Below are 11,300 nucleotides of genomic sequence, written 5' to 3' on the forward strand. Positions count from 1 at the left end.
TAAAGAAAACTATTTATCCAGTTTACTAATTATGGCATCAGTTGCTAGGTCACTTAGGAAAGTATTTGTTGGTGGTCTTCCGTGGACTGTAGGTACTAACGAGTTGCGTCAATATTTTTCTGAATTTGGTCACGTAGTTAATGCTTTTGTAATATTTGATCGTAACACCGGTTTATCTCGTGGCTACGGATTTGTTACGTTCGGTAATCCTGCCGGTTTTAATTCAGCTTTAAATCAACAGAAACATATCCTCGAAGGCAACGTACTACAAATTCAGCCTGCTAATTAACAAATTAAATGTAAATGAAAAGCTCAATATCGGTATTTTTAAATAAAATATTTGTATAGTTTGTTAATTAGGTTTATTTTTGTAGTACTTAATTAGTTTGTTTTATATTTTGGGATTTCTTTACAGATCATTTTCATAGGTTTTGTATAGCTCAAAGAAAATGGCCGAAGCAGAATTAGTCGATCAAGCCGAATTAGAAAATAGGGAAGATGAAGTAGCGGAAGATGATGAATTTGGAATAGAAGAAGATGAATTGACAGAATCTTTTAATGCTGCTTGTGAGCATGTTAAAAAAATTGTTAGGTTATTAACACCATCACAGATGTTAGAATTCTACGCCTTATTTAAACAAGCAACCGTGGGACCTTGTTCAACACCCCGGCCGAGTTGGTATGCAATAGAGGCAAAACAGAAGTGGGATGCTTGGAATAAACTGGGAACCATGAGTAAAACTGACGCTATGGATGCTTACATTAGAACGTTGCAACGATTTGATTTAGAAGTGAGTAAAACGGTCGGTTATTCTAAAGCCATAAGAAAAAGTTGGATCTCTGTGAGTTCCATGACGAACGGTGATGTACGTGTCGATGATGAAGATAAGACTGTTTACGATTGGGTCAAAGAAGGTAATTTAGATAGAGTCAGACAGTGCATCAGAGGAAGAGATGTTAGTACTAAAGACTCTGAAGGTATGGGTTTAATACATTGGGCTGCTGATAGAGGTAATTTAGATATAATAAGATTTCTCGTTTGCGATATGAATGCCGATATCGAAATGCGAGATGCCGACGGGCAGACTGCAGTTCACTATGCAGCATCATGTGGTCATCAAGATGTATTGAGATTTCTTATCGATGCCGGTGCTGATACATCGGTTGAAGATAATGATGGCCTGTTACCAAAAAATATAGCTGCCGATAGCGACATTGAAAATATGTTGCCGTAATCATTTATATTTTTTCCAGTAAAAAATTTACTGTTATAATCGTTACAATAAAATTATGTTTAATGTATGTATTATCGTATGCGATCAGATACTTGTAAGTAGTGTTAAAAAAAATTTTATACCACAGCTTTTTATATTATGGAGCAACAATGTGCTCAGAAATTTACAAGATTATCTTAATTAAATAACACATTTCTCCGTAATTATTTTGCCGTTACATAGCGTATAGCATCCGACCTGTGTTTGTATTCAGCCCTCTCCAAACATCATGTTTATGTGTATTAATATATTTATCGTTATTTGTTACCATTCATTTAAATATGCTGATTAGTTATGGTCAATGAAAACCATTGAATTTGATTATTCAAATCATCCATGTGAATGATTTAAAATTGTGAGTGTTATAAAATATATACTGTAACTATTACTGAAGTATGAGAAAATTAATTTATAATAGATGTAAATATAAATGGAGATATGTGTTATTTACATTTACTATGTGTTAAATTTACACTAGTTTAAATGTTTATTAACCATCAAGCGACTACATAGTTTTATCTTGATTGCTGTAATAATTATTTTTAATTGTATATGTATGATTTTGGTTTTTGTTTTTAGTTTATATATTGTTTCTAATATAGGGAATAAAATTATTTTTATTGAGGTAAATAAAACTTTGATAAAAGAATTAGCGTTCAGGTTATTTACTTCCTGTTGATAAGATAATCTGATCAGCAATTTAAATTAATTAAAAGAATCTTCTGTATTTTAAATACTGGACGTTTGAAAAAGATGTTCTTTGTTTTATAACTAAATGCATATTGAAATATATTTTTAAAAAACTTAAAAGTTATTGAATTCTTCTGTACTCGTCGATCTGAGCACACTTTTTTGCTTGGCAAACATCTTAAGTAATACTGGATATCTTCAAGGAGGTATGATCGATCATGTCATATGTTTAGATCATGAATCTTTTCTATGTAGACTATGTTTTTAATATAAAAACTTAGCTCGTATCAGGGTTTCTTGCTGCCCAGGAAACAGACTGCTTCTTTTAATTCAGTGATCAGGGAACCCGTTCTTTAATTTAAGATGCTGCACAGTGTTTGTGAAAGATATTATCTTTCCAATTACAAGGTGTACATAATGCAGGTTTGTTATCCTGCTTTTAAATATGTATTCAGAATTTCACCATAACCCACAGTTTTGTTAATTTATTTTTTTTTAATATTTTAAAATGTTTTTGTTCATTTGTCTATTGTCAAGTAAAAGCTCCTAGAGCATTGTAAATATGATGCAACCAAATGAGAAAATTCAAAGGGTAGTGTTGCTACTGTTGTGCAGGTTCAGATGTGTTTATAGACACGTACCAATATGATCTAGTGTAGCACACATTCATCAGAACAATGCCAGTTTTGAGAAAGTAATGAACCAGTAAACATGTCATTGTGAGTGCTTTGTGTGTCTGAATTGTTGTGTATTATATAATTACAATTTTACTTCTTTTAACTAGTCGTTATTTACAAAACACCTAAAGTTTGTTATAACAATCTTTTTTACGTATTTGGTGAAGTGATGCTCAAGTTCAAATGCAAAATCTTATTCCATTAGTAAAAAAGTGATATGAGCTTTATTTTGGGTGTACAGTCAGGAACCAAACAAAGGCCGGAACCTCTCATATCTGTTTATCGTGTTCTAGGCTTCTCACTGCATGGAGAAATGGCACATGCCATTTGCTATCCCTATGATTTGGAGGGAAACCAAAGATCTCTCTTCTGACTATTATTTCTGCTTAACAAACATTAAAGGGATTATGTAAAAATCAAAACATACAGTGGTGTACTCTAACTTGCAATCTGCAATGAGAACAGTTCCACACTGAGATGAACTGCCGATACCAAAGCCTCCAGAACATGTGACATTAGGACGGAGAGTTCAGTGTCTGATAGAAGTAATGAACAGAAAGAAACAGATTCTGGTGATACAACTTTTGAACAAAGCACGTCATCTGAGGCTCATTTACTGACTTAAGAAAATCTTAATAATCGCATACGTGATTTAAAGTTATCCAATAAAACAGTCTGAAATGCTTCTTCCAAGCATGCAATCTTCTTCAAAAGAATACAAAGATATGTACTTATCGTAATTGTCATTTTAACTTAGACTTTTTTTAAGAAAATGGCTTAGTGTTTTGTAATGGCATTTCTTATCTTATGGAGACTCTTTGTAATGAACATTACTCAACAGAATGGCGCTTGTTCATTGATTCCTCTAAAGCTGTGCTTCTGCATAATGGCAAAAGTTCCCATCAGTATCTGGCTCATTCTGCTACTATTAAAGAAACATGTGAAAACTTTAAATTTATGTTGGAAAAGCTTCAATATGCACTGTTTGAATGGAATATTTGTGGTGATTTAAGGCAATTGCACTTATTCTTGGCCTGCAGCTTGGTTAAACAAAGTACTGTTGTTTTTTGTGTGATTGGGATAGTAGAGTGAAAAAAACCATTTCATTAGAAAAGAAAGGCTTAAATGTGAATCACTCATTCCTGAACAGAAAAATGTGAAATATGACCTGTTGTGTAATCCTAAAAATAGGATTACACAACTTGATATGCAGCTGAGGTATCTACCTCAGTTGCATATCAAACTAGGATTAATGAAGAATTTTGTCAAGGCCATGGATGATACTCCTGGTTTCATGTACTTAAAGCAGAAGTTTCCTAAAATTAGTGATGCAAAAATTAAAGAAGGAATATTTGTGTCCACTAATAGTTCTAATTAGAACTATTGAATCCACTGGAGAAAACAGCTTGGCAAGCATTTAAAAATGTTAATCAGAGTTTTTTGGGAAATTGAAAGGTGGAGAATTACTGTGATAATGTCAACGACCAAAGGGTACACTTACTGCACTCCCACCTAGATTTTTCGTGGCACAGTGAGGATGATCACTGGAAACTCTTTCATCAGATTTCAACTATGGAAAAGAGGTATTAAGGCTAATGGAATCCTAATATGCTGGCTGGGCTGATTATTGTTGTATCAAGAGGGATGCTTCACAGGCAAAATATAGCAGAAAATGTTCATTTCTTACTTTCTAGGCGAGTCAGATGTTAGAATATTGTGTAGTTTATAAGTGCCGAAAGTATTAAAGTGTTTGAAATTATAAATGCCTGTTTTCGGAAACCATGTGTGATTGGGAAAAACCGATATCATATTTGAAATCAAGGGAAAAAATATTACTAGAATCAAATTTTTCTTGCAGAGACAAAAAAATTTGTTTTTGTTCCACAAGTGTTATTAGAACACTGGATTATTTTTTTTACTGTTACAGCATTCATTCACAATTTTATCAAATATATATCTTTATATAGTATAATTTGATGGATATTTATGTTAGCCGACTTTTTGAGTAGAAGTTATTTAAACAAAATTCTGTATTATATTTGGGTGTAAATAATTAAAATAGTAAATCAGATATTTTTTGTTTAATGGAACAATTTGTACATTTTCATTTCATAAAAATGTAGACATGTAGGTGCACATGAATTGACTTTGGAGAAAAGTAAAATTCTAAACTCAATTACTCCACTTCTGCTTTTGCTTGTGATCTTCATCAACATATTTAATAATTATAAAAATAAAACCCTTCTTCTTGAAGAGGTAAGTATAATATTCAGTCAAAATTGTGATAACCTTTAAATTCGAATTAGTCTCGTTCAGAAAATGAAGTTAATAAAACCTCATTTCTAGAATGTATTAATGAGGTGGTTTAACCGAAAAATTGTAGGTAACCTCACATAAGATTAAATCATTCCTGAAAATGGCATTGCCACAAAAAATTTCTTTACATATTTTTACATATCTAAATTTAGATGTAATAAGCTCTACAAGTGAAATAACATCTTTACTCTATTCACCTTTGTGATGGCTGTATAGTGAGCACAGTTACCAGAAGAGAAAAAAAACAAAATTTTCACAGTTTATCATACTGTGCCTAGTACCTAGTACCCTGTAACTAGCATATCTGCTAGGATTATCGTAAGTGATTTGAGTGTTATTTTCTACCCTTTGTAGCATTGTCACTCTTTAACATTTGTAGTAGACGTGTTTCAGAGTACCTTCCCATTCTCAAAACTATTTTTAACAGTCAAATATATGAGGATAAATCAAATATAAACGGGATTTTTGTTGCTGAGCATCTACACTTGGTAAGACTGGGCCTGCACTTTAGTATGCTTGGTTGGGGTCATTCGGAGTGAGGAGAGCCGGACATTCCACACTCCCAACCAATTCATCAGTAACGCTCATGATGTTGGAGCATCAGGTGCACCCGTCCACTGCGCAATACATAATTATAAAATTCCTTTCTTGTGAAGACATTCAAACAATGGAGATTGACTGCACAGTTTGGGGACCAGACATTGTCAAGGACTTGTGTGTTTGCCTGGCGTAAAAAGTTTAAGGAAGGTCGAGAATGAAAAATCAGGAATACGATCACTATCCTTGGACCAGTATTACAGATGAAAACTTTTGCGCTGTTAGAGACATTCTTGTCATCCTATCATCCTTCCTACAGCCCAGACCTATTGCCCTGCGATTTTCATTTGTTTGGGCCGCTTAAAGTAGCTCTAGGAGGGCAATGATTTGATGATGAGAGTGTGGAAGGATTCAGCGCAATTTGCTCTTGATGTTAACAAGTTTCATTCTACGATGCTGTGATAAAAAACCTTCCTTCTCGCTGGGAAAAATTATTTCTAAAGCCGGAAACTATTTAGAAAAATAAATTATATGTGCCTTGTTATTTTTTAATAAAGAAATTGTTTTTAAAAATAGAATCCCCTTATATTTGATTTACTCCCGTAGAATGGAATTTTAACAAAAACTGAATGTTAAAAGTAGTTTTGAGAATGGAGATACTTTGAAAAGCATCAAACTACAAATGTTAAGAGCGACTACTAGGAAGGGTGGAAAATAACACTCAAATTATAAAACAGCTATGATTGGTACAGCATTTTAGAAGTACAGAATTTCAAACTCTATGTACACTGCAGCCATAAGAAATGCTGAACGGCAACAGATTTATTGTACTCCATTCATTTAAAAATGGTGATGTATTTTATTCATTGTTTCTTCATAGTAGGGGATTTCTTTTAATAATATATTTTTATTTTTGTTCAGGAATTTTTTACAGGTGTTTAAATATTAAAAGTGGGAAATGGATTAAGTAAAAATCATGTCACGACTGCAAGCTCTGCCAAAGAGTTTGCAATCAAGGAAATTCTAAAAAAAAAAATTTAATAGGACTTCAAAAAGCTAAATTTTTTGAATTTTTAAATCGATGAAGGGAGTTATTAAAACATTCATGTTTTTCATAAACTATAATTATAATAATTCTGCAGTTAAAAATATAAAAAGGGGATTCATTTTTTAATATCAACTATTTACTTAGGCATAGTTTTTAAACAAAAATAATTTCTTCTGATTTCTTCTTTTTTTTTTGCACTGTCACCATGTTTGTTCGGTCTGGAAAAGTGTTATTGTTGAGCATTTTGTGTCTTTCAGTATGCTAGGTGAAGTTTCCAAATGTAAATAACAAAAATTTTAGAGGAATTTTCATAAGTTGAAACATGGTATCTGGTTAAAATGAGATGTCCAGTTCTGTATTGGATTGGCCTTAAGGATTTGTCCAAAACTTTTCTGGGTAAAATTATGTCAGAATTCCCAGATATTGCGGGAAATTTTATAATTCATTTAGATTATTGTATCTGTAAAATGCATCCTTGTAACCTGTGATATTGAAACTTATGTGATATTGAATTCCGCATCTTGTGTTTTTCTGTTCACACATAAGAAAGTTCTTTCAGGAACAATGAAAGTATACATCATATTACCCAGGACTATTATTAACTTTGTTATCCAGAGTAAGATAATTAATTATTTTTCCCTACAAATTGGAATATCTGAATGAGTAAGCATGCAAGGAATCAAATCGTGTGATGTAAGCTTAAAATGCCAACATCTAGAGCAACTCTGTAAATCTGTTGCAGTGGAGGAATGAAGTTGTGTTAAATTCAACTGCATGCTACTGGCATTTATCAGCGGCTAATGACCACAGCGATCGATGCCAGTGTAAAAAAAAAAAGAAAGATTTGATTAGTTTTAATGAAAAGCAAGAATAATTTTGCTATCTTTGATATTTATTACCTGTAAAATGTACAGATTTTTTTCTTACAACTTTCTATAATACTGTTTTCATTAGAAAACGAGGGCTAATTTCTAAAGTGGTCACTGGAAATTTTATAAATCTGAAAACTCAAAAATTTAATTCTGTTGAACCGTTACTTGTTAAGATTTAATTTGATCGATCACAATTATTTAATGTAATGGTAAGACAAAATTTGAAGACTTGGAGTGTATAAAATTTGTCTTCTATACATCAAGCTTGACTCACAAGTCTATATATATTCTCGTATTACTGATCTTATTGTATTAATATTATAATATGAAAAGTAAAATCTTGAAGCGTAATAGCTAAGAAATAATGTAGAGAATCCTGTATATCATTTCACGGCAGAAAGAGATATAATAATTTGTCACTGTCTTTCTTATAGCTATCACATATGTACAGTCTTTGAAATATAAAAGGGACCGATCTATTTGCTTTTTCCGAGAATACTGATGTTCATTATTTAACCACACCTAGTGAACATAGTGAAGGTGTCATTTTTAGGGTGATTATCAATTGTATTTCGATGAGATTAGAAGCCTGATGTGCAGCAGTGTAGTTTTTTTTTGTTATAGATGAGTCTGAGAAATACCATTTACGCATCCCCCATAAATGGGGGAGTGTCGGACTCGCACGGGTTCGGCTAGATGTTATTAAGAGCCTATGTGAACACGCAACCTACCGACAAAAACTCATATCTCACCTTTTCTCCTCCTCCGGGGTCGGCCCTGCAGTTTATGCATTGCGTGGGCCCAGGAGGTGCCTTTAGGGTCCAGAGAGTCCCCGTGCTTTATCACCGTCGCCCATCCGCACTAGTGCAGACGCACGACGCTACACAGGGGGCTGTCCTTTGCCCCTTCACCTTCAAGTCACTTTCTTCGCCTGAGTCTTGGGTCTTGTGTATGGAACTCTTGATTCCTTGCTGGTGATGTTCAGTCCTCTTACTGATCAGGGTCTATCCCATTCTCTCGCTTTATTTTTCAGGATACTTGTTGCTAGGTGTACTACCTTGTCCCATTCCGTTCTTCCTGTCAACATGTATGGAACTGTTTCTTTCGGAGAAAGCCAGCTTATCTGACCACATCCCACCGCTGGCATTGGTAGATGGTGTGCTCAACGGTATCCTCAAGATCGCAGTACCTGCACAGAGGAGACGCTCTCCTGCCAAATCGATGCAGGTAGGCTTCAAATTCACAATGTCCGGAAAGGAGCTGGGTTATATAGAAACCTACCTCACCCAGTCCTCTCTGCACCCATACATTTATTCTCGGAATTAATTTACGCGTCCATACACCAGTAGGTGAGGTGTTCCAGGCCTCCTGCCACTCGGCCAGAAGCAAGTCCTTGGCCTCGGTCTCAGTCATATCAAGATAAACCCGCCGGAGCATCAATGTACGCAGCCGCACCGGCGGAATCCCGGAGATGACCTCAATAGCGTTTCGCGAAACCGTGCGGTATGCGACCGCAATGTTCAACGCAGCACGTCTTTGAAGTGATAATATTTTATCTACATTCCTCTTCTTTTCAAGGGACTCTACCCACGCAGGGACGGCATAAAATATGATAGAAGAAGCTACCGTTAGTATTACACGTCGTCTAGAAGCACGGGAACCTCTGTGGTACGCATAAGCTTACTGAGATTATCAACAACTGTCTGAGCACACGCGCCAAGGTCTGCTGAAGGTGGTCATTGTAGTTTCTGCTCCTCTCCAATCGCGCCGAGGTACTTAATGCACCCCGACGTGGAAATACTGGTCCCAGCAACATTAATTTGCATTTCTCGCAAACTTCTTCTACCGACCAACGCTACTACGGAGGTTTTATTAGGTGCTAACTGTAGTCCTCTCACCTCAAGCCAACAACTTATTCGCCGGACCGCATTATTGGCTACCTCCTCCACTTCTCCTTCAGTGTGTCCGGCCACGAGGAGGGCCAAATCATCTACATATGCAAGATGAAGGGCCATCTACATATGGGGACGTTGGACAAATTCAACGTCCCCATCAAACTCAAGTCTCAAAAGCGAGGTCCCACAGGAGTGGGCCGAGAACCGACCCCTGCGGAACCCCACCAAACACGTCAAAAACCAACTCGCCATCTTCTGTGGGGGTTTTAAGCCTTCTGCAATCTAGGTAACTGTTAATTATGCCAAGGAGATGCACACTTATATTCTTCTCTCTCAGCATATCAATAATCGTCGGCCACTGGAGACTACCAAAGGCGTTCCTAACGTCTAGGAAGTGGACTTCCCCCTAACAAAGCCATATTGATCAGGGGATAGCCCACCCTTCGCTTCCACCTCGCACCAGAGCCTACCAGCGATAAGTCTCTCCAACAGCTTACCCATGGTGCTGAGCAAGCACATCGGATGATATGAGACACCACTCCCAAGCATGTCTCTCTTCTTTGGCACCAGGACCAACCGCGCTTATACGCGGTTGGTCTCAATGAGGCAACCTTCGCAGTAGAGTCACCACCCAATTTCTTATTCACGGTCTCCTCAGCGTCCAAATCTTTTACGTGCACTATCGCCCTCTGGTTGAGAGTCCTTTATCAATGAACTTGACGTCAGGAGTCTGAGCAGCAATCTTTTCCTTAAGGCTGGCAGTCGCCTTGTGTCCTTCAACTGGCTAAGAGTATACTGAGAGTATACTCTTAGCCATAGCATCCCCAACAGAAGTTTTAATAAATCAGCATAAGTCGTTCCTTCCTGTCTTATAACCACAGTGGTAGCTCTAGGTTGATCGCGTCTATTAGACTTCTCCGGCGAGGTACAGCGTACAGTCAATCAACCGTCGTCTGGCCCAATACTCCAATGTCTTCTTAATGATTGCCCCCTAGTTTCCCTTTAGTTGTAGAGAAAATCAACGGGCGATTCTCCACAGCATAAATCTTATTAAGACCCAGCAGAAGACTGTTGACGATGTCTTCTCCTTCACCGCCCACTGCCAAAACAAGGGTATCGCCAACCGAAGTGAGTTCTTCACCTAGTATCTCTACAGAACCCACGCTGCGAATGACAGAACCAGGGGCTTAAGCACTCTTGTTGAGCTTCAGCCTCGCCCCAGGGCAGATCCCCACAAATATGAGTCGCGAAGGGGCTCCGTTTATCTCCAGTAAAGTCCAGGATGTATACCGGGTTGGAGATCCTCCTCGTCAGGTAGAGCCCCTTCTCCTCCGACACCCTTTCATAGGCCTGATTAGGCCATCTCTCAGTAAGCACTTGTTTAAACTCCTCAATGGCCCCGGACTTTAAGATGCTCAGCAGTGTATCCAGATCAGTTCTCACCGTTTGCGTACATTTGTCAGACGTATTTTTCTTGACCTCCAAATCCTCAATGCTTCTTTAACATCCTTGGCAAGGTTAATGATTCTGTTCAACGATAAAGTAATAGTCTTCTTAGTCGTGGGATGACTTTTACACAGATTTTGAAGTCCGTTTATCTCTTTAATTAATGTTTCAATCTCCGACGCAGCCTCCTCGCTCGAATCACTACTAGGTACTCTTCTTCGTTTTTTTTAGATCGTTGGATATCGCTAGAAAAGTTAAAATTAGTAGCGAATTCAATCGACATTTTTAACTCTGCTAGATTTTTGTACTTTTAACACCCAGGTTAACCTTTTATATTTGGTCGCTGTCCTTATCGATTGAACCTAGTATAAATCTATTGTTGCATCTAAAGAATCTCTAAGGACAGAAAATTTAACTTGTTTTAGAATAAAAATCAATATCCCACGTACTTTAGTCACATTATCAGTAATTACGAATAAAAAAAGGAATACTTTCTCAATTTTGAAAAAAATGCTTTTTCCAAGCGATTATCAAGAGAATATGTT

General features: G+C 36.4%; 2 protein-coding genes across 2 annotated transcripts; both read left to right on the forward strand.

Annotated features, from left to right (window-relative positions):
• Positions 1-31: 31 nt before the first annotated feature.
• LOC142330578 (SRA stem-loop-interacting RNA-binding protein, mitochondrial-like) lies at positions 32-294 on the forward strand. Its single transcript, XM_075375958.1, has one exon. The coding sequence runs from the start codon at positions 32-34 to the stop codon at positions 287-289; it is 258 nt and encodes an 85-aa protein (XP_075232073.1). The 3' UTR covers positions 290-294.
• A 155-nt stretch (positions 295-449) lies between these two features.
• Positions 450-1,923, forward strand: LOC142330575 (acyl-CoA-binding domain-containing protein 6-like). Its single transcript, XM_075375956.1, has one exon. The coding sequence runs from the start codon at positions 450-452 to the stop codon at positions 1,233-1,235; it is 786 nt and encodes a 261-aa protein (XP_075232071.1). The 3' UTR covers positions 1,236-1,923.
• Positions 1,924-11,300: the final 9,377 nt, after the last annotated feature.

The sequence above is a fragment of the Lycorma delicatula genome, chromosome 9 (genome assembly GCF_047948215.1).
Source record: "Lycorma delicatula isolate Av1 chromosome 9, ASM4794821v1, whole genome shotgun sequence".
Taxonomy (NCBI): Eukaryota; Metazoa; Arthropoda; class Insecta; order Hemiptera; family Fulgoridae; genus Lycorma; species Lycorma delicatula.

What these genes read in the sequence shown, in the direction of transcription:
- LOC142330575 (XM_075375956.1), top strand. Translation starts at nt 450, where the DNA reads ATGGCCGAAGCAGAATTAGTCGATCAAGCCGAATTAGAAAATAGGGAA.
- LOC142330578 (XM_075375958.1), top strand. Translation starts at nt 32, where the DNA reads ATGGCATCAGTTGCTAGGTCACTTAGGAAAGTATTTGTTGGTGGTCTT.